This window comes from Cetorhinus maximus, chromosome 3, assembly GCF_964194155.1.
Source record: "Cetorhinus maximus chromosome 3, sCetMax3.hap1.1, whole genome shotgun sequence".
In the NCBI taxonomy this organism is placed as follows: domain Eukaryota; kingdom Metazoa; phylum Chordata; class Chondrichthyes; order Lamniformes; family Cetorhinidae; genus Cetorhinus; species Cetorhinus maximus.
Genome location: NC_135881.1, coordinates 49,219,342 through 49,245,366, shown reverse-complemented (window position 1 = coordinate 49,245,366; position 26,025 = coordinate 49,219,342). Strand labels below are relative to the sequence as shown.

The following is a 26,025-nucleotide window of genomic DNA, read 5'->3' as shown; positions in this document are numbered from 1 at the left end:
CTGTGCTTTAAATACTACATAACGCTATCCAACTAGATAATAACAGATAATGATGCTCATGTTTATGCAACATCTTATTGTGGTATAGCGTCTCAAAAGTGCTTCATAGACAAGTTATTTTTGAATGCATTGATTATTATTGTCATCAAAACTTTTAGAAAGAAGTATTAAGTCAGTTTTGAAAGGTCTGTCCCCAAAAGTAGTGACAAGCATGTAACTGGAGACCTGAGTGGGAATTGCTTTATGTACAGCAGTAGCTTCATGGAAATTTTAACAATCCTGCTCATATGTATTGATGTGAGTGTATATTTCTTAAGAGAACTCCAATCTACAGTTACTCAGTTTAGTTATTTTAGAGAAACAAGAGATATGGGGATGCTGTTAAATGATTGAATTACTGCCCATGATACATTGCAAGATAGCTATTATCTTACATTAAGTATTGAAGTGCTTTACTGTTTGGTTATTGAAAGGATAATCCTCCCATGAGGAAATAATTGCTGCTAAACCTTGTTGCTAGGGTTACTGGCTTTGTGGGTGACATTCTGTTTCAGAGTCAAGTTTCATGTATTTGATTGTCTCCTAATTGGATGAGAGCACCAATTCTAGTCGACCTACAGTAACTAGAATAATTAGCAGACAAAAGACAGGCTGCACATTAAAGAAATCTCGGAATGGCTGTCATTTTATTCATGTATGATTTTAACAGAACGCTGTCTTTATTAGATTGTAAATTTTGACCATGTAACATCTGAGCATCAAAATTTTAGAGCAAAAATATTGTTGTAACCATATTTTGCCAGAATTTTCTTTAAAATTAAATTATTTAATTATTATTCAATTATTCAGAAAAGGCTATAAATGCACACAATTATCAGACCAATTTAATTCAAAATTCAATGACAATGAATATAATGATGATATGTTGCAGTTTATAGACCTAAATTAATCTGGTCTTTGTTGAAAGGGTCTGTTTATAGTCTAACAAAGGGATTTTCCCTGCACCTTCCCTCCGAGTAACCTGCAGTAACAGAAGAACATTTTCTGAAGCTCCACAAACACCACAAAAGTGTATGCTTCTCCTGAAGTTACTAAACCTTGAAACTTCTAGAAGAATCCACACTGTTTAGGCCCATTCTCTTAAGTTGTATTTGTCACAGTGATAATTTCCCCTTTTCCTTGCAACTTAATTCTCTGGAAACTCCTAGCTATTATTGTCAGTGACATAGTTTTAAAAGTACAGGCAATAATTAGATCTGAGATTAATTGTGATTTTAATTGCAAAGGAAATTTAACAAGATAAAGAGAATTACTCAAAAGACTTTGAACTAACTATGGGGTTTATTTAATACTAAGGCAGTTTAAAAACATACCTAGCACAAAGGAAGATGGTTGTGGTTGTTGGAGGTCAATCATCTCAGTTCCAGGATATCACTGCATGAGTTCCTCAGGGTAGTGTCCTCGGCCCAACCATCTTCAGCTGCTTCATCCTTCCATCATAAGGTCAGAAGTGGGGATGTGCAATCATCAGTGAACAATGTTCACTGTTTGCGACTCCTCAGATACTGGTGCAGTCCATGTCCATAAGCAGCAAGACCTGGACAATATCCAGGCTTGGGCTGACAAGTGGCAAGTAACATTCATGCTACACAAGTGCCAGGCAATGACCATTTCCAACAAGAGAGAATCTAACCATCGCCCCTTGACATTCAATGGCATTACCATCGCAGAATCCCCCACTATCAACAACCTGGGGGTTACCATTGACCAGAAACTGAACTGAACTGGCCACATAAGTACTGTGGCTACAAGAGCAGGTCAGGGGCTAGGAATTCTGTGATGTGTAACTCACCTCCTGACTCGTCAAAGCCTGTCCATCATCTACAAGGCACAAGTCAGGAGTGTGATGGAATACTTTCCACTTGCCTGGATGAGTGTGGCTCCAACGACACTCGAAACTTGACACCATCTAGGACAAAGCCCGTAAGATTGGCACCCCTTCCGCAAACATTCACTCCCTCCACCACTGAAATACACATTAGCAGCAGTGTGTACCATCTACAAAATGCACTGCAGGAACTTAGCAAGGCTCCTTTGGCAGCACCTTCCAAACCTACAACCACTACCATCTAGAAGGACGAGGGTGGCCGATACATTGGAACACCACCTGCATGTTCCCCTCCAAGCCACTCACCATCCTGACTTGGAAATAAATCGCTGTTCCTTCACTGTCATTGAATCAAAATCCCGGAACTCCCTCTCGAACAGCACTGTGGGTGCACTTACAATACATGGACTGTAGCGCTTCAAGAAGGCAGCTCACCACCATCTTCTCAAGGGCAGTTAGAGATGGCCAATAAATATTGGCCTAGCCAGCAACATGCACATCCTGTATTTGAATAATAAAAAAAATCCATTGCGCCTTTGATAAGATTACTCGGAGAATAACTTGATTCCCAGGAGAGATTGCCAGACAATATCACCCAAGATTTGAAGTTTGAAGAGTTTGTAATTTATCTGATCCCTGACATGAGATTTACTACCCCCAAGTCATTTCCATGTGTGTATTAATGAATACACTGAAATTGCTGAAGCCAGTGAGTTTTCATTTTTGATTTTTAAGTCAGTGATTGGGTGTGATTGGGGATGTAGGTGGGTATGATTCTGCATGTGACTAATTTGCAATATTGCTCTCCCTGATGTGTAAGTAATTGTGCTTCAATCGTTGCAAATTTGTTAAGTCTAAACTGTACCTCCTATTTTTCAACATATTTTAATTACTATGTACAAGAACCTTTTATTTAGCATATATGCTCAGTGCTTCTCACAAGTGATGACTGTAACTTTTAACATGAAATGCATAACTTCATGCATAGTGCTGCACCGAAATGGGGTTGTGGCTAATGGGAAAGAAAAGTACTTGCATTTATATAGCCTCTTTCATAACCTCAGGACATCCCAAAGTAGTTTATAACCAATTATGTACTTTTGAAGTAAAGTCAGTGTTGTAATGTAGGAAATGAGGGAACCATTTTACATACTGCAGTGTCCCACAAACATCAGTGAGATAAATGACTAGATAATCTGTTTGTTGGTTAAGGGATAAATATTGGCCAGAATAGCAGGAGAACTTCCCTGGTCGTCTTCGGATAGTGCCCCGAGACCTTTACTGTCTACTTGAGAGGGTAGACCAAGGCTTGGTTTGATGCTTCATCCAAAAGTCCGCACTTGTGACAGTGCAGCATTCCCTCAGTACTGCCTGAATTTTGCTGAAGTCTCTGTAGTGAGGCTTGAATTCACGTCCTTCTGACTTAGGTGTGAGTGCTACCGATGGAGCAAAGGCTGACCAGGGTAAAACATCAATAGCACAACTTTATCTTCCCTGTGATTTGTTATATAACCTCAGTCACTGAACTTTAGCCCGAGACTAACTCCATCCAGGAACAAATTATGCTGAACTGCAATGTTTAATTCTGCAATTGTATCATTCTTTCTGAGCTTGTCCAGAAAACAACATCCTAAAGACATGCAGTGCATTAATAGAATGTATATCAGGTTGCCAACTCTCCTGGATTGTCCTGAAGTCTCCAGGAATTACAGAATGAACACTTTTTTTCTGAGTTTTTTAGTTATTAAAATGTTGGAGAGGATGGAAAAAGTGATGTTTGGACAGGATGGTTAGAAAAGAGGGTCATGTGATGAAACCTCCAGGAATATATCCAACCAAAGTTGGCAATCCTAATCAGGAACAGGTGGTTTACAGTCTGTAGCATTTGTGAGTTATTCAGCAAGCCCAGAAAGGTTGGTTTATCTATCCTTTATGTAACTTGCCATCTGTTATCTGCTATTTTATGTAACTTAAAAAAAATCTGCATTAAAATCAAGGATGACGACTGACAAAAGCACTAAAGAAAACATGGGCCAGGAATTTACGGCCCTTCCCGCCCAACGGGATATTACGGTCCCGCTGAATTTAATGGAGATCTAAATGGCTCATCGCATCCGCTGGGGAGGGAGACACGCCGCGGCGGGGCTGGTTAAATCCTGGCCATAGAGATCTTCAATGTGAGGTTGGTACTAGTCAGATGTTCGTAGGTTGTGGTGAAGCTATTAACAAAAAATGCATACACTGGGAGCTTTAGTGATCTGGTGAGGGAGGGCCATATCTCAGTTTCAATTTAAACAGTCATCAGGCAATACATAATCAGTGTTACATCTGGTGACACGGTAAAATGTGTACGAATCCAGCAGCAATCTGGTATGTTTGCCAGATGGCTATGCTTCCTTCCCTAGAAGCCACAGTATCTAGCTATGCTATTGCGAAGGCCTTTAGGTTTGTGCAGTTAAGATGTCTTTCTCAATTGTGTAGGCGCTATAAATAATGGACATGAACTGTGATCTTTATTAAACTCGCTTGCCCCTTGAGGAAATATTTTGATTCATTTTGGAATTAGGTACATAAGCTTATGGCTGATAGATGGCCCTACTTTACCTTTGCTAAACAACCAAAATGATTTCAGTACTGCCAGTATGTTAAAGAAAGAACTTTCATTTATATAGCACCTTTCATAACTTTAGGACATTGACAAGCATTTTATAACCAATTAAGTGCTTTTAAAGGGTAGGCAATGTTGTAATGTTACAAGAGGACCTTGTAACTTACTTCATGAGTTTGAATTTTCAAAACTCTTGAACTCAAGTAAATTGTATATATACAATGTCAAACTCAGAGATTTTAATCTGTTATGCAATGTTTATTCCAATTTATATATTCCCATCTTTATACTATATTTAGCATGTGGTTCATGAATGATTTAAAATCTGGAATTTAATTTTGAAGAGAGAATTTAACTAGTTTTAGTGATTTTTGTACTTAAGGAAATTCCTGAGTCTAAAAAGTTTATATATTGCATTATTAACTCTTAATACCAAACATTTTTAGTATTGGTGTATTTCTTTAGATATCTTTTGTTTCATTTCATAATTATATACATTTCTTTACAATGTTTAATAGACGACTCTGCCTCACATCACCTGTAAACAACAAATATGCTCTCTCTCGTTTCACATGTGCATGCTACAGCAAAAAACACTTGTGATTTCCATGCTTTATCTGGTTTATATTTTTTACTACAGAAAAATATGTGCTGTATTGTGGATAAAATACTACAAAAGGCAATGTTATTTTCCTTCTCCTGGTGTTTTAGCAGTGCTTGTATCAGAGGATTATAATATTGTACTTTACCTGTTGTAATATGATCTCAAAAGGCTGATTGAAATGCAATGAAAAATGCATTCAGCCTTTGGTTAAAGAGACTGTGTAATGTACAGTATTAGAGGTTAGGCAGTGCAATTTAATCACTTTTGCTCTAACTTTCGACATTTGGGCCAGGAAGATTCCTGACAGATCCAATTTTTGCCGGTGGGAGAAAAGGGGCGGGGTGTGATTCACATAGGCAGGAAACCCATTCTCAGCAGGGCCATTGAACTATATGCTGAGTTTGAACAGACCCCATTTTGGCTTTTGCAAGTGACTTAACCCACAGTGTGGGAGCTGCAAATTCATGGGGTAGACGTAAAAGCTCTTGAAGGGTAGATAAGGTCTATATAACTGTCTTGATCTTAAGTTTTTTAAATGCTCCACTCTTTATACTTTAAAAAAAACAGGCTGCAGCTAACAAAGGGAGTCACAGAAAACCCTCTGCTGGACCACTTTGACAGGCATAAGTTAGAACAAAAAAGTAGCATCTGGTCATGCAGTTTCAATAAAGCTCTTTGGCATTTCCCCAAGGCCTATTATTACGTCATTATGAATGCTTAGCTGAGTTTCAGAAGTTGTAATTATCTCAGCAGAGGGTTCTGAGTTCACAGTTTGCTTGATAGCTTAAAGAGGCTATTAAAGGTTTTGCTATCTTTGGGGTATGAATAGTTTGTTTTTATAAGTTTGTTTTTATAAGAAATTAATCACTTGAGATTTAAAAGCTTTGAATATATTTTATGAATGGGAGTTCTGTTCGCTATCAAAGTGTGAGTGGTATTGGACTGTTAGGTTATTTTTTTCATCTCCACATGGCCCATGATGAATACTGGGTGACTGGTTATGGAGGTGACATGGAAGGTATGAGGGGCCATGGTGGTGGGGGGTGAGTGGGGCATGAATTGGCATGGAGGGTATGAGGGGCCTTGCAGGGTGGGGTGTGAAGGGTGAGGGCTAGCGGGCCTAGCAGGGGAGTCGTTCTTGCAGAGGGTTCATGATGGGCTGAATGGCTTCCTCCTGTGCTGAAACCATTCTGAGAGTAAAACAACTGCGAAAAAGTCCCAGTGAGCTGAGGCGGGTCTTCTGATTAGCCCACCTTGGCACTCGGCCTGCATTCTGCTTCTGGGGTCGGCGGTTCTGATTCTATCCAGCATCTCTCCCTGAGTGAAAACCACGCCTTTTGGGGTACTTTTTCTTGGGGCGGATCTGGCAAATGGGAAAATTTCCTGACTTGAGCTACTAGTCTCAGTAGCCAAATTCGGCCCTTTGATTTCCAGTGCAGCCTCAAGATAGCATAGCAAATGATTAGTGTATATAATTAAAGCCTAAGTAATTTCATTTTTGATAAATTGAGAAGGACCAGACAGAACACCAACAAGCTTGAAATGAGCAAGAGAAGTAGTAGTGGTTAGGTGTCAGCAAACTTGGGTTTTAAAAGTTTTAGGTTTATATGGTAAAGAATTCCACAGATCTCACCTTAGGAAAATGAGAAGTTGAAAGTGGTATTATGAATCTGGATTTTAATACAGCACAAATTGTTTGATTTTGCTTATTTTCTTTTCCATTGAGGAAGATTAATGGTACTTTAATATTATAGTAACTGTAAGTTAGAGCACCTTTCTGTTTTTTTTATTTTAAGAACTTATGCCCTTGTCTGACTGAAGATCAAGATGACCAGGCTGATTCACCTGACGCACAGACTTTTTCACAGATACGCCTGTGATCAACTTTTAATTCCAATGAGCAGGAATATTGCTTTAACATTTTTAAAAATGTTCCCTTTTTCAAAACGTTCTAAGTCAATGTTGTCCACACCTAGCTCACTTGTTGGCGAAAAGAACATTGTTCTTCAGGGTGCTCCTGGTGCAGGGAAGACAACAGTAGCAATGTTTGTTGGCCAGATTACCGGCCTTCCTGTGATAGATATCAATGAGGTACTCGAAAAGACGTGGCACATGAGTGTGGCCCAGAAGCTGCAGGAGGTTGGTGATGAACTATTTTTGCAAGAGGAAGGAGAAACCATTAAGAAGCTTTCAATTGCCAGAAGTGTTATTTCTCTTACTGGGTCCAATCCTATGCATCCCAGCAGTATGTACCACATGAAAAAGAGTGGAATAGTTGTTTACCTTGACGTGTCTCTTGAAGATATACAGCAGAGACTTGAAGGGATGAATGTAGATCATGTTGTTGGGTTGAGGCCTGGTGTTTCAATACAAGAAATGTTTCATTACAGACAGCAGTTTTACCACCAGTGGTACGATGTACGTGTCTTCTGTCAGGCTGGTGACACAGCTGAAGCCGTTGCTAAGAAGGTCCTTGATGGTGTAAAGAGGTATCAAGATTCTGAGTCTGGAAAATTTATTTCCACCAGAAGTATAGCTAAACACTCTGAGTTCAGACGGGCCCCTAGCTTTTTCACTGATGTTGTTATTGAAGGCCTGGCTTTAGATGGAGGTCTCTATGTGCCTGCAGATCGACTTCCAGAATTGACTGCTGGAGAGTGGCAAAGATTGGTTGGAGCTCCTTACACTGAACGAGCACAAGTCCTCCTAGAGAAGTGCATCCATCCTGATGACATACCAGCTGTCAACCTGCGAGAGATGGTGGTGAAAGCATATGGACGGAACTTCTCTTGTAACAAGATAGCACCAGTCAGACATTTGAGTGGCAGTCAGTTTATTCTTGAATTGTTTCATGGGCCCACGGCTTCCTTCAAGGACTTTGCGTTGCAGATGTTTCCACAAATATTTGCATACTGCATGCCTAGAATTTGCAATTATCTGATTCTAGCGGCTACATCTGGGGATACAGGGAGTGCTGTTCTGGACGGTTTCCTTCGCCTCAGTGATGCTGACAAACAAAGAATTGCAGTTCTCACGTTCTTCCCTGAAGAGAGAATTAGCCAGATTCAGAAGGCACAGATGATTAGTTACAAAGCAGAAAATGTAAAGGCTGTTGGTGTCAAATCTGACTTTGATTTCTGTCAGACAACTGTAAAACAAATATTCACAAATCCTGAGTACACGGGCTTCCTAACCGTTGAGTATGGGACAGCTTTGTGCACTGCAGACTCAATAAACTGGGCTTGTCTGCTGCCACAGGTGGTCTATCATGCCTCTACTTATCTTGATCTTATCAACCAAGGTGTAATTACTTTTGGAGATACAGCTGATGTTTGCATTCCCACAGGTAATTTTAGCAACGTATTGGCTGCGGTATATGCAAAATGTATGGGGATTCCAATTCGAAAAATTATTTGTGCTTCAAATCAAAATAACACCCTGACTGATTTCATAAGGACAGGCAAATATGATTTGAGGCGGAGAAGTATGACTGCTTCCTTATCTCCTACATTAGATGTTGTCAAGTCCTCCAATGTTGAACGATATTTACATCTTGTTTCACATGGTGATGGGCAGCTGGTGAGCAAGCTGTTTTCCCAGCTGGAAGAACAATGCTACTTTCAGGTGCCAAACACTTTACTGCAGAGAGTTCAACATAATTTTGTGGCAGACTGGTGTTCGGAAGAGGAGTGCCTGGATGCTATCTCTTCTGTTTATAGATCTACAGGTTACATCCTGGATATGCACACTGCTGTGGCTAAAGTGGTAGCGGATCGTCAGCATGATGGGATCTGTCCTGTTGTTATTGTGTCAACAGCTCATCCTTGCAAGTCTGCAGCTGCCGTGCTACAGGCCCTGAGGGTTAAAGAAATCAGCCAACACCCAATTGATCAGCTCCAGATGTTGAACTCCCTAAATTCCTTGCCTTCTATTCATAAAGCTGTACTGGAGAGGCTTGGAAAGGTTCACATCCAGGAAAGCCAAGTGTGTCCAGCAGATCTGAGTGACATTATGGATAATATAGAAAGATTTATTCAACAGAAATTCATGAATGTTGCTTAAATTGTACGTGCTTTGATATTCGCCTGTAAATTCTCGGCTCACAACAATTCAAGGTTGAGGAATATTGGGTTGGAAGCTGCTTGTAAGGTTTTTTTGACTAGATTTTAAAAACGCAGATTTATTTGTACATCCTGCTGTGTTTATTGGATATTCCTGAAGCACATTTAATTGGATTCATCTTATATATTGGTTTGTACTTTTAAAGCTCCTGCATCCACTCTGTAACATCTTTATTGTTAACAGATTATAAAGAGCAAGCATTCCAAAGATGGAAACAATGTGGATCTGGTTCTGGGAAATCAAGAGGGGCAAGTGGATTATGATGCAATAGGTGATCATGTAGCTAACAGTGACCACAACATAATTCTCAAAAAGTAATTATATGATGAGATCAGAGAATATTAAATGTAAAAATGCTTAATTAAGGCCTAGCACAGACATTTACTACTTTATCCTGCAATTGCTTTTTCCAATCTATGTAATGGAAGGCATTCGGGGGTAGATATAGGTCAGGTACAAACTAGGCATATTCTTTTTGAATGGATAAGGTATAGAATCCTAAGCTAATGCACCCTGGATGACAAAGAAAATGTCAAGAGCAAGATTCAGTTAAGAACCAGGATGATTATGGAAAGTACAGGAGGAAATTCATAAAGTTAATACAGGAAGCAAAGAGATGTTACAAGAAAAGATTAGCATGCAGTATTAATTTAAACCCTAAACATTTTCTGAACATATAAAGGGTAAATGGTTAGTTAGGAAAGAAAAGGCGGACCTCTTAGGGACCTAAAGGGAAATCTTCATATAAAGGCAGAGGACATGGCTAATGTTTTAAATGTGTACTTTACTCCTGTCTTCAAAAGGAAGTGGATGATATGAAGGTTACACGAAAAGAGGAGAGGGAAGTTGTGAACAGGATCGTAATACAGAAGATGTACTATAAAGATTAGCGCTAATGAAAGTTGGTAAGGTAAGCTACCTGGTCCAGATGGAATGTGTCCTAGATTGCTGAAGGAAGCAAAGGTAGAAATAGCAGAGGCAGTGCTTTCAATATTTCGATCCTCATTGGATACAGGAGCTGTGCCGGAGGACTGCAGAGTTATTGGATATAGGAGCAGTGCTGGAGGACTGCAGAGTTACTAATGTTTCACCATTATTCCAAAGGGAGAGACGGATAAAACATGAAACTAGAGGCCAGTCAGCCTAACATTAGTGGCAGGGCAAGTTCTTGGAAACCATCATAACATTCAAGGCTATGGGCCAAGTGCTGGTAAATGGGATTAGGTAGGTAGGTCAGGTGTTTCTCACGTGTCAGTGCAGACTCGATGGGCTGAAGGGCCTCTTCTGCACTGTGATTCTGTGATTATCGGGACAAAGTAAACTTTCGTTTGGAAAGACAAGGATTAATCAAAGGGAACCAGCATGGATTTATGAAAAGTAAGTTATGTCTGACTAACTTGGCTGAATTCTTTGAGGTAACAGTAAAGGATGAACAAGGCAATGCAGTATATGTATGTTTGGATTTTTGGAAGCTATTTGACAAAGTACCACAGGAGGCTTGTGAAAAAACGGAAGCCCATGGAATTAAGGGGAAAGTGGTGGTATAGATACAGAATTAGCTGAGTGACAGAAAGCAGAGGATAGTGGTGAAAGGGTGTCTTTTTTTTCAGACCAGGAAGGCAGTTTGCATGGTGTAAGCAAAGGGCCAGTTTTATTTCATTACTCTTTACAGTTTTTATGAATGACAAAGACTTATGAGGGAGCAGCATTACAAAATTTGACAAAGTCATGATCATGATGAGGATAGTTGTAGGTCTCAGGATGACATAAACAGAGTGGTACAAAATGAAAAAAGACTTGCATTTATATAGTGCAAAACCACTGGATGTCTCAAAGCACTTTACAGCTAGTGAAGTACTTTTGAGGTGTAGTCACTGTTGTAATTTAGTAAATGTGGCACCTAATTTGCGCTCAGCAAACTCCCACAAGCAGCAATGAGATAATGACCAGATAATTTGCTTCTGTGGTGTTGATTGAGAGAAAATTTGGCCAGGACCCCAGGGATAATTCCACTGCTCTTCTTTGAAATAGTGCCATGGGATCTTTTACATTCAGCCAAGCATGCTCTGTTTAAGATCTTGTCCGAAAGAAAGCACCTCCAACAGTCCAGCACTCCCTCAGTACTGCATTGGAGGGTTAGCCTTGACTTTTATACTCAAACCTTGGAGTGGGACTTTAACCCAGAAGCTTGTATTCAGAGGCAAATGTGCTGCCAACTGAGCCACGGCTGTCACAAATGGACAAGGAACATCGGGGTGGAGTTTAATGCAGAGAAGTTCAGCAAGGCAATATTACTTGTTCCACAAGCCAGATGTCCATGTCACATGACTCCCACTCTCCACCAGGTCTTTGACAAGGGTGTGTATCCATTGGATTCCAAAGACTGTTAAATGTCTCAGCCATTAGGATTTGAAAGGAAGGTTGCAAGCCTTTGTCTTAGCAGACCATCAGTCTCCTGGTGAGTCTGATGGAAAGGAAGACCCAGAGGCAGGCAGCATCAGTGTCAGGAGGCTAAGATCTCGCTCTATGGGCAGCCCGCAACTGCCCGCTGCCGCGATCTTCCGGTCCTACTGCAAGTCAATGGACTTCTGGCCAGGGCACCGCCTTGCCCCCGGTGGGTCCCACCTGCGACAAGGCCGGAAAATCCTGGCCTATATTTTTATAAGATATTTATATATCAGCTTGGCTAATTTATAAAATCTTTAAAACTGGACAAAGGTATTAAAATGACTGAAGCTTTGACTGGCTATGGCTCACAGAAAAGGAATTTCTGGCCTTCAGAACAGCAGTGACATCATTGTCTGTAAAGAGGTGCTAATGCTCCCTTGTGACTGCAGAGATCAAATCGCAGGGAATTGTACAAAGGCCCTTTACATTTCTAAGGCCAGGCCCTGACCAATGAAGACGATTCATCTGTGAAGACAAAAGAATACTGAAGCCCCTGTTAAATTTATTAATGGTTGAAATATTAACCATCATAAGAATCCAGACAAGGAATATACATTCTTTGTCCAAACCAAAGTGCAGAAGTGGGAGTCATGTCACATGCCCCCCCCGCCCCCCCCCCCCTCCCCCACAGCTGCTAGGACCTATAATATGCTTTGTGGTGCTAAAAAAACTCAACTGCCATTTTATCATCTAACAGGCAGCAACAGAACCAGAGCTCTGTCAAGGTTTGAATGCCTGACCTCCATCTACACTGTTTTTACTGGAACTTCTGTACCAGTGCCTGTAAGACTAAATCATCTCTATGTGCCTATCCCATTGTGGAAGTCATCTCCACTGGAAAAGTGGATTATCCAGCATCCATCTTCAACCTGCTGGCTCTGAAAGAATCCACCATTGGACTTTGATTCTGGACTGTCAACTCAAGTGAAACAATAATTCTTATTTTGTCTGTGGTCTTTGCCCTGTACCTCTTTCTGCTCTTTATCCCAACTTTATTGTATGAATGAAAAGGAGGCCACATTGCGATCCCCCTCTCATGTTTGTGGGTGCATATAAACTAACCCGTTTAGTCCATCTTATTTTGAGTTTGCTGTGAGGATATTCATAGAGAACTGGATCATACCAAAACTGAGAGGTAGGGAAAATACGCCACCACATATAAAGGGGGAAATCAAAATCACCTTTCTGTTTATGAGAGGAGAAATTAGGGCTGTTTAAATAAAATCCCCTCCTGTCCTTAACAATCAGCAAGAGGGGAGGAAAGGGACACCCAGAGGTAGTCAGCATCAGTTAGTAGAGCTGTCCAGTCTGTGTCCCCCAGTGCAGCTGGCATCAGACATAATTGAAGTATGACATTACAGGAAAGCAGATAAGTGCTTGGCTTTTGGATGTTTTGCTCGCTTATCTTCAAAACTTATCATTTAGGGAGCAGAGAGAACTGGACCTGCGGAAGACACCTCTACTCGGGAACAGATAAAAGAGAGGGCAAGGCTCGGGGCCTTCACTTACCTTTGGGGAGCAGAGAAAACCAGACCTGAAATACTTGGGAGCTGGCTGAGTTTCAAAAAAAAAATCTGAGATATCACAGAGAAACTGTAATTTCATTGGTTGGTGAGAAACTGCTGTTAAGGAGTATCTTCAAGTAGAGTAGCTGAAAGTTAGAAAATCGTATCATTTTTAGAGGAGTAGCTACTTAAATTTAGGTAAGAAACACAAGCAAGAGGGAGGTAAGGCTAAGTCAAAGCCAAGTAAAATAAAGTAATATAAGCAAACCAAAGTAAAATAAAGGAAACATAAGTGAAGTAAAGTTTAGGCATGGCAGGGGAGTTTGGTTGTGTGGAATGTGCATCTTGTAGTATGTGGGAATTTGTGGCTGCTCCCTGTGACTTAGAGGGTGAGCAGCCAAAGGTTGTGATCTACATTGGTACCAATGTCTTAGGTAGGAAAGGGGATGAGGTCCTGAAAACAGATTTTAGGGGCCTAGGAAGGAGATTAAAAAGCAGGACCTCTAAAGCAGTAATTTCAGGATTACTCCCAAGTTCCATGTGCTAGTCAGCATAGAAGTAGGAGAATTGAGTGATTGAACATGTGGCTGGAAAACTGGTGTACAAAGGAGGGCATCCAATTCCTTAGGCATTAGGACAGGTTCCGGGGAAGGTGGGATCTGTACAAGCTGGATGGTCTACACTTGAACAGGACCAGGACAAATATCCTCACAGGAAGGTTTGCTAGTACTGTTGGGGGGGTGGTGTGGTTTAAACTAGAATGGCAGGGGGCTGGGAACCTGAGGGTAGTTTTAGATAGGATGAAATCAGAGCAGGGAATAGGAGACAGAAAGTTAGTGAGTGACTCTGAAAGACAGAAGAAGTAAAGGTTAAAAAGTGTATAGCACAAGAATTTGGCAGTGTTAAAAGGTATATACATATAAATGAAAGGAGTGTAGCAAATAAAGCCGATGAGATTGACACATGGCATCATGATATCATTGCTATAATGGAAATTTGGCTTAAAGAGGGGCAAAAATGGCAGCTCAACATCCCTGGATATAGAGTTTTCAGGCAGGATAGAGAGGGATAAAAAAGGTGGGTATGAGGCATTATTGGTTAAAGAATCAATTACAGCTGTGAGGAAGGATGATATACTAAATAAAACATTAAATGAGGCCATATGGGTTGAGCTCAGAAATAATAAATGCGCAGCCATGCTGCTAGGTGTGTACTATAGTGATCGACATAGAAGAGCAATATGTAGGCAAATTTCTGAGTGCAAAAACAACAGGGTAATAATAGTTGAGGACTTCAACTACCTCAATATCAACTGGGATACGAACAGTGTGAAAGGTGGAGGGCACAAAATTCTTGAACTGCATTCAAGAGAACTTTTTTAGCCAGCACTTAACAAGCCCAATGAGAAGGAGCACAATTCTAAATTTAATAGTTTGATAAAACAGAACTTGAGTATTGCTGAAAAAAATAGACATTTTTGTCAAAGCTTTCCATCTTGCACTCATCAGGACAATTTGCAAGAATACCAAATGTAAAGGGAATAACAATTTATACTGTATGAGAAGTTAGTGCTGATTGGTTGGCAGGTGGACCCTGGTAGAGGTGTTGTCATGGAGATTGCACCAGTTGATATTGATTGACAGTTAACTCCAAGTATTGTTTGAAATTTAAATCAGACAGCTTGGCTCTGGTCAGGCATTGCCCTGAAGAATGAACCAGTGAATGGCTCTCACTTATTTTGTTTAGCTGAAACAGGCACAATATGTGTACATGTTCTTTCTATCTGCAAAGGACAGGGCCTTGTGTATTAATACATGCAGCTTCCAGTATATGCAAATGTGTCACACTGCGAGCCCGACTGACAATCTTAAATTGGCTGTCAGCATCGTTCTTAGCACACGGAGGATTATTTAGCAAATGTTGTCCAATCGCGAAATGTTGGACACTGTGTTGAGTTTTGCAAGTAAGGGCAAGGTACAGACCACACCCAACCAGCCCCTGCTTGCAAAACTCAAAACACAGCGTCCAACATTAGATGTGATTCCGTGATTGGACATTTGCTAAGTAATCCCCCATGTGCTAAGAATTACACTGACAACCAATTTAAGAAATGGCAATGAACATATCTATATATATTTTATAAAAATATACAGTATGAGGTCTTAGTCCCTCACACCAGGGATGAGGGTCTTATAAGGAAAGGTTGGACAAGTAGGACTGTTCTCCTTGGAGCAGAGATTGTTAAAAGGTGATACAATAAAGGACATCAAATTGATGTATTTCTGATAAGAATAGACAGAGAAAAAATATTCCTCTGACAAGTAGGTCAATAACTAGAGGTCATAGATTCAAAATCAATAGGAGCTTATAAAAAATATTTTCACTCAGTTGTCGGAATCTGGAACACTCCTTAAAAAGTGGTCGTTGATTTCTTAAATAACTTTAAAAGGGAGTTGGGCAGGTACTTGACGATAAGGAACATACACGATTATGAACAAAAATCAGTGATGTGGGACGAACCATGACTGCCCTTTCAAAGCACAATGGGCTGAATGGCCTTCTATGCTGTAAGTTTCTGATACCATGAACCAAATTAACTTTTGAGTATATTACAGTTAATGACAATTTATTCAGACAATTTAGAATAAAATTTCTTCAAATATTCTCCAAGATTCTAATAGAATTTGCCAATTTGAAAGTAAAATACTTTAATAATTCAACATAACTAAAAATATAATCAGACATCAGCAGCATGAAATTCATTTGCCCTGATTTTTGGGCACTCTTTGGAAATCAGGTAAGACACAATTTATCCACTCACCTCATTTCCATGCTTGTAGCCTCTCCTGCATGGCCTGGTCTCCATGGGCAGGATTTTCACAGGCTGATGGGGGCAGGAACTAAGGTGGGTAGGCATATAATTTTGTGCTGCAGGCTGGCATGCCAGTTTTCTGGCATTGTTTGCTGCCTGCAAGTAATGGGTAGCAAGTTAATGAAAGAAACAATTAATGTAATCGGTCAGAGGCTGACTGGAATTTACCAGTCGATCTGCTGGCCCTCCAAGGTGCTGGGTGCTCTGCAGCTGCCTGGAGATGGCCTCTTGGTGGCAGACCAAGAGACTTGATTGGTCCAGCCAAAATCGATGCCAGGTTACTGCTCTCAATACAGTGTGGGGTCTGGACCAGTGGTTGGCTCCAACATCAGGATCCCAACCTAAAAAGGAAACTCCTGCCCTATTTCTGTGCCGGTATCCTCTGCACACTTCAGGGACTGAGGTAGCATCAGGAAGAAACCACATGCTTTAGACAGCTTTCCCTTTTAAAAGGTGCAGCCTCTATAAAGGGGAGTTGCAGTAATGCACTGCTGACTGCTGCAAAATCGCTTGTTGCTATTCAGGGAGAAGCTATGGCACATGTGGGGAAGGAGAGCCTCCCCAACTCAGTGCATCCAACATGGTGTTACTGTTGGTGTCGGCTGGTGTTACAGCGAGAGAGTGTGAAAGAAACAATCGGGCCATTTACAGTGAGTCAGTGTGAGAGAAACAGCGGGGCCATTTACAGTGAGAGAGAGTGAGAGAAACAATGTGATCATTTACGGGGAGAGAGTGCAAGGGAAACAGCGTGGTCATTTGCAGTGAGAGAGTGCGAGAAAAACAGTTGGTCATTTACAGCGAGAGTGAGAGAAACAGCATAGTCATTTACAGGGAGTGAGAGGAGCGGGTCCTTTAACAGTGAGAGAGTGAAAGAAGGATGTGAGACCATTAAAGGGCGCGAGAGGGAAAAGAACGCAGAGAGCAGCTGATTGGTGAGTAGGATTGGTGTGCCTTTCTAGTCTTTAAAGTAAAGTAAGGTCTTTAATTTATGTTTAGATCTCTAGTATTTTCTTTTTCTTAAAGATAGCTTGTTAAGTCTAAGATAGATACTGGTGTGTATAAAAATAATTATAACAAAGTGTGAAGAGTGGGGATACTAGAGTAATTTGAATAAACTACGATAGCAATGGCAGGATGGTTGATGTGTTGCTGCTACAGCTTGTGGGAGCTGCTGGACACCAAGGTGATCCAGAGCGAACACATTTGTACCAGATGTTTACAGCTCGAGGAACTTCGGATCCGAGTTAAGGAGCTGGAGTCCGAGCTGCAGACGTTGCGCCACATCAGGGAAGGGAAAGTTGCCTGGACACTTTGCTCCAGGAGGCGGTCACACCCCTCGGATTAGGTCATTCAAATTTGGTCTGTGATTAGGGTCAGGAGGGTGTGACTGCAGGTGAAGCAGGTTTGGGGACCCGGGGGTAGCATTAGAGGAGCCACCGCCCCTGCAACTGTCCCGTTACAAGGTTCTTGCAAACTGTGTGGATGAGAGCGGGGACTGTAGGGACGATGAGCGAACTGATCATGGCACCTTGGTACAGGGAGCTATTCAAGTGGGGGGAGGAAATGGGAATGTAGTAGTGGTAGGGGACAGTATAATTAGGGGGATGGATACTGTTGTCTGCAGCCATAAGTGTGAGTCCTGAAGGCTGTGTTGCCTGCCTGGTGCCAGGGTTAAGGACATCTCCTTAGGGCTGGAGAGGAACTTGGAGTGGGAGGGGAGGGATCCAGTTGTCGTCATCCATGTTGGTACCGATGAAATTGATAGGACTAGAAAGGACGTTCTGCTGAAAGAATTTGAACAGTTAGGAGCTAAATTTAAAAGCAGAACCCCCAAGGTAATAATCTCGGGATTGCTACCTTAGCCACGGGCAAACTGGCATAGGGTAAATCAAGTCAAGGAGTTAAATGCGTGGCTCAGTTCACGGGGCACTGGCACCAGTACTAGCGTAGAAGGGAGCTGTTCTGGTGGACGGGCTTTACTTGAACCGTGCTGGGACCAGTGTCCTGGTGAACTGAATAACTAGGGCTGTAGAGAGGGCTTTAAACTAAATAGAGGGGCGGGAGGGTTCTGGAAAGGGGATATGTAGACTTACAAAGCAAAAGGACTTGGCAGCCTTGCAGAGCAGCTATTTAAGTAATGATACCCAGAGTGTGACAGTAAGGGACAGAGTATACAAACATAAAATTAAGTAGCAAATAGGGCCAAAAGGGGAGAAAATGGTAAAAAGGCAAAATTAATGGCTCTTAAATGCACGTCGTATTTGGAACAAAATAAACGAATTAATGGCACAAATAGATGTTAATGGGTATGAGCTTATAGCCATTACAGAGATGTGGTTACAAGGAGATCAAAGCTGGGAACTAAGTATTCAGGGGCATGTGACTTTTCGAAGGGACAGGCAGGAAGGAAAGGCTGGTGGGGTAGCTTTGTTAATATGAGATATAAGTACAATAGCAAGAAAGGATCTTGGATTGGAAGATGTAGAATCCATATGGGTGGAGGTAAGAAATATCAAGGGGAAGAAGACCACTGGTGGGAGTGATCTATAGGCCCCCTGGCAGTAGGACAGAGATAATGAGGGCATGGGAAAAAGGCAGTACATTAATCATGGGTGACTTTAATCTTCATGTAGATTGGGAAAATCAAATTGGCTGAAATAGACACGAGCAAGAATTCATAGAGTGTATTCAGGACAGTTTCTTAGAACAATAGGTTGTGAATCTGACCAGGGATCAGGCTATTTTGGATCTGGTAATGTGTAATGAGGCAGATTTAAAAAATGATCTCAGAGTTAAGGATCCCCTAGGAAACAGTGACCATGATATGGTAGAATTTAGCATTCAGTTTGAGAGTGAGAAACTTGGGTTGGAAACAACTGTGCTAAACTTAAATAATGGTAATCACAGTGGAATGAGGGCAGAGTTGACTGGAGTGGACTGGGAAAGTAGTTTAGTAGTTGATGAACAATGGCAGACATTTAAGAAAATAGTTCATGACTCTCAACAAAGATATTTTCCAGTGAGGAAGAAGGATTCAAGGGAGGGAATAAACCAACTATGGCTAACCAAGGAAGTTAAGAACAGTATCAAACTGAAAGAAAAAACATACAATGTGGCAAAGATTAGTGGTAAGCCAGAGAATTGGGAAAGCTTTAAAAACCAATGAAAGGTGACCAAAAAAAAATAAAGAGGGAGAAAATAAACTTTGAAGGTAAACTAGCAAGTAATATGAAAATGGACAGTAAGAGCTTCTTTAAATATAGAAAACAGAAGAGAGAGGCCAAAGTGAACATAGGCCCCTTAGAGAATGAGGCTGGGGAAATAATAATGGGGAACCAGGAAATGGCAGAAGAATTGAATAAATACTTTGCTTCCGTCTTCATGGTTGAAGACACTAATGGCATTCCATTAATACTAAATAATCAAGGGGCAAAAGTGGGGAGGAAACAAATACAATAACTATCACTAGAGAAAAAGTACTAGGGAAACTAATGGGACTAAAGGCCGATAAGTCCCCTGGATCTGATGGGTTGCATCCTAGGATGTTACAGGAAGTAGTTACAGGAAGTAACTACAGAGATAGTGGATGCACTGGTAGTAATCTTCCAAGAATCCTTCGATTCTGGAAAAGTCCCAAAGGAATGGAAAACTGCCAATGTAACACCCTTATTCAAAAAGGGAGGGAAACAAAAAACAGGTAACTATAGGCCAGTTAGCTTAATATCTGTCATTGGGAAAATGTTGGAGTCTATTATAAAAGATGTAATAGCAGAGCATTTAGAAATACATAATCTAATCAAGCATAGTCAGCATGGCTTCATGAAGGGGAAATCATGCCTAACAAATTTATTAAAATTCTTTGAGGAGGTAACAAGCAGGATAGATAAAGGGGAACCAGTGGACGTAATATATTTGGATTTCCAAAAGGCGTTTGATAAGATACCACACAAGGCTACTCAATAAGATAAGAGCCCATGGTGTTGGGGTAGTATATTAGCCTGGATAGTGGATTGACTAACTAATGGAAGACGGAGAGTTGGAATAAGGGGGTCATTTTTGGGATGGCAACCTATAACTAGTGGAGTACCACAAGGATCAGTGCTGGGGCATCAGTTATTTACAATATATATTAATGACTTAGATGAGGGAAGTGAATCACCAAGTTTGTGAATGACACAAAAATAGGTCTGAAGGCAAGTGGTGAGGATGACACAAAGAGTCTACAGAGGGATGTACACAGGTTTAAGAGTGGGCAGATGGAATATAATGTGGCAAAAGGTGTGAGGTTTTGCACTTTGGCAGAAAGAATAGAGGAGATGAATATTATTTAAATAGAGAAAGACTACGGAAGGCTGCAGCACAGAGGGATTTGGGAGTCCTTCTGCATGAATCCCAAAAAGCTAACATACAAATTCAACAGGTAATGGAGAAGGCAAATGGAATGTTGGCCTTTATTTCAAAGGGAATGGAGTATAAAAATAGGGAAGTCTTGCTGAAACTATACAAGGCACTAGTTAGACCACACCTAGAACATTGAACAATTTTGGTCCCGTTATCTAAGGAAAGATATACTGGCATTTGAGGCAGTCCATAAAAGGTTCACCAGGTTGATCTTGGGTGTGGAGAGATTTTCTTATGAAGAGAGGTTGAGTAGGTTGTGCCTATACTCATTGGAATTTAGAAGAATGAGAGATGACCTATTGAAACATAAGATTCTTAGGGGACTTAACAGGGTAGATGCTGAGAGGTTGTTTTGTCTTGTGGGAGAGTCTAGGACCAGAGGGCATAATCTCAGATTTAGGGAGCACCCATTTAAAACAGAGATGAGGAGGAATTTCTTCTCTCAGAGGGTAGTCAATCCGTGGAATTCTTTACCGCAGAGGGCCGTAGAGGCTGGGTCGTTAAGTATATTCAAGGCTGAGATAGACAGATCTTTAATCAGTAAGGGAATCAAGGGTTATGGGGAGAAGGCAGGAAAGTGGAGTTGAAGATTATCAGATCAGCCATGATCTCATTGAAAGGCGGAGGAGTCTGGATTGGCCGAATGGCCTACTTCTGCTCCTACGTCTTATGGTCTGTCGAGAGACTGAGGCCAGAAAGGGGGCTATGTATCTAGCCAGGGGTGGGGTGCAGGAAGCCCTCAAGACGAACCCTCTGAAGGGAATGGGGACAGGTGGTAATGGTGGTCAGTGCCTACAGTCTGGCTCCACAAAACTGGCAGGAATCTGTGTTGGAAAAAGTTTCATAACCTCACCCAGGTGATCAATGTGAATAGATACATTTGCGCATCACATCTCTCATGCACCGTACCACCCGTGTCTCACACTGCTCAATGCACCACATCTTCATTACTCAGCCAGCAGCACACCCTGACACTGAGGATTCACCCCAAACACCCTTACTCTGTGCCACACCCTCACACATCTACCAATGCAGCCAGCCTCACAAGTGCCTCTATATACTTGCAGCTATTCAATTATGGCATGCGCCTCACCTAAACATACAATTACATACTGGGTAGAATTTAATGCCCTCCTGTGTGGCAAGTTTGGTGGAAGTATATTTAATTGGTTGGGAGGGTGACGGGTGAGGAACATGCCGCCTTCCCACCCCTTCCCCAATTGAGTCCAGGGTGGGGAGACCCATGGACGGCCTTCGCATTCTGCTGCCAATTGAGGCGGAGTGGGTGCCTGATTGAGAGACTTGGCATCAGGAAGGGGGGAACTGCTGAGAACCACCTCTTGCCCTTGCTGCCACCCCCCCCTTCCCAAACCCCGTCGCAACTCGTGACTTGTGCCTGTACCTCTCATTGATCCTGTGCCTTGGGTGAGTATAGTACAGGCAGCAGCCACTGCCTCCTCACTGGAGCTGCTAAGCAGTAAAAAACTGCCGGCCTCCGGCTAGCAGACCTTGACAATGGGACTTCTGCCCCTGGTGCCCTTGATCCTGGAGAAGGCCCACTGCTGTCGAGTTAAGTGCCTGAGTGGCACTTAATTCAGCAGGCCTTGCTGAAAGTGGTGAAATGGAGCTCTCGCTGGCTCTCGAGCTGGCAGGCGAGACCCCCATCACCTCCATTAAATACCACCAATAGTCACTGACATTCCACCCTCTCTCTTGAAGGAGAAGGTCACCCATGACAGGAGGGAGCGACCGTTGACCGGCAGAGGATGAACACTTGAGCACTTGGTCCACAGGATCATGGGCACCAGTGCCATGGAGCCAATGCCACAGAGTCAGTGGCTAACAGCATTGCCAATCCCATCCTGGATGTTGGTAAATTGCTGATGTATGTACCCTCTTCAGTCAATCCACACACTTATCCTGAACAGTGCCATGAAATGGAAACTGTAGAGTGACCGTGGATCATCTGTTTTCTTCTAACTTCCCTTTCCCTCACTTCTACCCTCTCGTTATGCATTTGTGCTTTTAGAAAGTCAAGAATGCCGGCTACTCAGCTCCTGCAGCCTCAGAGAGAAGGGGAAGATGAGCAAGAGAGCTCTGAGGAAGAAACACTGTCACTTGATAGAACAGCAATCAAGATTCCTGGCTGCAGTCATCCAGTCTCAGACCCCTGCCTTAAAAACATAGGAGCAGGAGTAGATCATACGGTTCCAGGAGCTGGCTCCACCGTTCAATATGATTGGCTAATCCTCGGCTTCAATTCCACTTTCCCACCTGCTTCCCACAATCCCTTGATTCCCTGAGAGACCAAAGATCTGTCGATCTTACTCTTAAATGTATTCAACAATGGAGAATCCGCAGCCCTCTGGGGTAGAGAATTCCAAAGATTCATAACGCTTTGAGTGAAGAGATTTCTCCCCATCTCAGTCCTACATGATTGGATCCTTATCCTGAGACTGGGCCTCCGTGTTTTAGATTCCTCGACCAGTGGAAAACACCTGTGTCTACCCTGTCAAACCCCTTCAGAATCTTATATGTTTCAATGAGATCACCTCTCATTCATCTAAACTCCGGAGAATATAAACCCAATTTACTCAGCCTTTCATCATAGGACAGCTCTCTCATCCCAGAGACCAATCTAGTAAACCTTTGCTCTACCACCTCCAATGTGAGCATATCCTTCCTTAAAAATGGAGACCAAAACTATGCCAAGTACTCCAGGTGTGGTCTCACTAAAACCCTGTGTAACTGTAGCAGGATTTCCTTATTATTGTATTTCAATTTCCTTGCAATAAAGACTAACAATACATTTGCTTTCCTAGTTGCTTCCTGTACCTGCAGACTAACTTGGTGTTCCTTGCACAAGTCCGCTGAACATCAACGTTTACAAGTTTCATGTCTTTTAAAAAGTATTCTTTTCTATTACTGTCAAAGTGAATAACCTCACACTTCCCCACATTATACTGCATCTGCCACCTTGTTGCCTACACTTTTAACCTGTCTATATCTCTTTTCAGTCTCTTTGTGTCCTCCTCAAAGATTGCATTCCAACCTGGTTTTGTATCATCAGCAAACTTGGATAAATTACTCTCTGTGGCACTCCTGCCAACCTACCAACTTGAAAATGCCCCATTTATCCCGACTGTCTACTTCCTGTCCATTAATAAATCCTTTATCCATGCTAATATATTGCCCTTAACTCCATGAGCATATAAACATTTTGTGTCACCTTTTTGAATGCTGTTTGAAAATCTACTGGTTCCCCTTTATCTAACCTGTTAGTTGCATCAACAAAAAAGCTCTAATAAATTTGTCAAGTACAACTTTCCCTTTTGTAAAACCATGTTGACTCTTGTCTGATGATCCTATGATTTTCTAAGTGCGTTATTAAAACTTCCTTAATAATGGATTCCAATATTTTCCTCAGGACTGACGTCAGGCTAACTGGCCTGTAATTCTCTATCTTCTTTCTCCCTTCTTTCTTAAATAGCAGTGTTACATTCACATAAGGCAATTGGGGATAGCAACAAATGCTGGCCTTGCCAGCGATGTTCACATCCCAAGAAAGAATAAAATTAACTAACTTCCAATCCACTACTGTTGTACAGAAGATAATCTGTAGTTTGCTCTTGATAAACAGTTCCATTATCTTACACAATATTGAAATTGGATTGATTCATCTGTAGTTGCCCGTGTTTGATTTGTTGAATATGGCCACTTTAAGTGCATTTCCTGTCTTTTGTTATCTTCCCAGTGTCCAGTGACTTCTTCACAATGATTCTTAATGCCTCATGTAACTCTTTAATTCTCTCCATTGTCACTCTGGAATAAACACCATCTATCCCTAACAAGCAGTTTAGTAATTAGTTTTAATGGCTACAAAGATCACAGCATGCGCACCTGCAGTTTTCCAGCACCGTCTGTGAATGTTGTTTGTAGATTAACCGTTAGAGACGTCAACTTGGAGCTGTTGGCTCTGTGACAAGAATTAAGCTTCTAGATGCTGAGTCTTTGTTTATAGAATTTACTATAAGGAAATGATATACACAGACAGCACACAATGATGTGAAGGCTGTAGGAGACTTCAGAATGCAGTTGTTGATTTCTGTCATGGGGTGATTTGCCCCTGGGTCTTCCCAACTTCCTTGCAATGATCTCCCTTTTTAAGGTCAGCTGAAAGGCTCTCCCTGACCTTCATTCTGGGTTTTACAGTTAACACACGTCAGCTCAGCATTCCAGAGTCTCATAACAAAATCTGCCCTTACTCGCGCAAGAAAGGTAAAAATATTGTTGCTAAAACATTGCATATTTATTACAGCATGAGATGATCTTTGACAATCAGTACAGTCTTGGAGATGTGAGCTGATTTCTTGGTGTTCTGCAGATATAACTTGTGTCAACAGATTATGTAAATCTGTCTTCTAACTACAAAATGGAGCTCCGATGATAAATGGATCCTTCAATAAAATCTTTCCAACTGGTGTTCCTAACACTGCTCCCTGCTGGAGGTACTGGATCATGGGCTGAGTTTGATTAGATAAAAGTGCATGCCCAGTCCATCGTCTCCTGCAGTACAAATATAAATCGATTGAGCAGGTGCAATTTTTTAAGTTTCTTTTTTATTTCTTACTGGAATTGTTAATAGTCTTGTAAGCATTTTTGCCAAAGTAGTTCCTGTCATGTATTGAGCAATTGATTTGGCTGTAAGAGAAATAAATGTTGATTTCTTGAGCAGATGTTGTATCCTAGACCATAACTTTGATTGGCTTTCTAATTATTTGTTCTGTTGATTTTGATTTGTACTGATTGAAAAACTGTCATGTAGAATAGTGGAAATAATACTTTTTACCATCTCATTTTTCAAGTGTCAGAAGAACAGTCTTGGGGGGGGGAGTTTTCAGTCTTTTTTTAAACCAGTGTAAGCAGCAAAAAGCTGTCAAAAGCTCTGAACAGTTAGGTTTTGGTGAGCCTGAGTGTATCAAAGGTCTGGGTGTGTGATGGCAGTGCTGGTGGTGATGGATTCGGTCGTCTCTTCTATTCAGCCCTTCTGAGCCCTGATACCCCTCGGAGGCTTTCCAAGTTTCATCATCTACATCCTCTGTGAAAAACCTGGACCACAATTTTTTTCTCAGCCAGTGATGAAAAAATGGCGGTCACTGCTGACCTTGAAGAAACTGCCCACAAAGAAGTAATCTCTGTGACGTAGTCTTTCCCTTTCCCGATGGCAGTTTAAATCTGATGTCAAGTCAAGGGGATCTCCAGGTTTACAGTAGCAGTGTTGTCAGCAAGCAGTCAGCCAATTACAATTAAGTATTCTCAGAACAAATCAGGGAATTAAAAGCACTGAATCTCTACTTTTAATTTGAAATTTCAGGTGGCAAAATAAATGATTTATGATAGAAGCTAAAATAGAGATAAAACATCTTTTAAAAAAATGTAAAGTTTTTGGATCCTTTTTATCATAATGGAGAAATTTCCGCAAGCATAAAATTATCTTTTCAGGGCCAGTTTTTAAAAAATCCATTCGTGGGATGCAATGTTGCTGACAAGACCAACATTTATTGTCTCATTACAGCC

At 41.4% G+C, this 26,025-nt stretch overlaps 1 protein-coding gene across 5 annotated transcripts in view; it reads left to right on the top strand.

Moving 5' to 3' along the window:
* thnsl1 (threonine synthase like 1) overlaps positions 1 to 25,182 on the top strand; it is a 37,833-nt gene extending 12,651 nt beyond the window's left edge. For 2 of the 5 annotated variants that reach the window (XM_078538098.1, XM_078538094.1), the window contains exons 2-3: positions 3,886 to 4,070; positions 6,897 to 9,440. In XM_078538098.1, the coding sequence (XP_078394224.1) occupies positions 6,928 to 9,162 (2,235 nt within the window). In that variant the 5' untranslated portion in view covers positions 3,886 to 4,070; positions 6,897 to 6,927 and the 3' untranslated portion in view covers positions 9,163 to 9,440. Of the gene's footprint in view, positions 1 to 3,885; positions 4,071 to 6,896; positions 9,441 to 22,477 lie in introns of those variants that run through there. The other 3 variants (XR_013576014.1, XM_078538110.1, XM_078538103.1) reach the window with 3 other exon arrangements.
* The last annotated feature ends 843 nt before the right edge of the window (positions 25,183 to 26,025 follow it).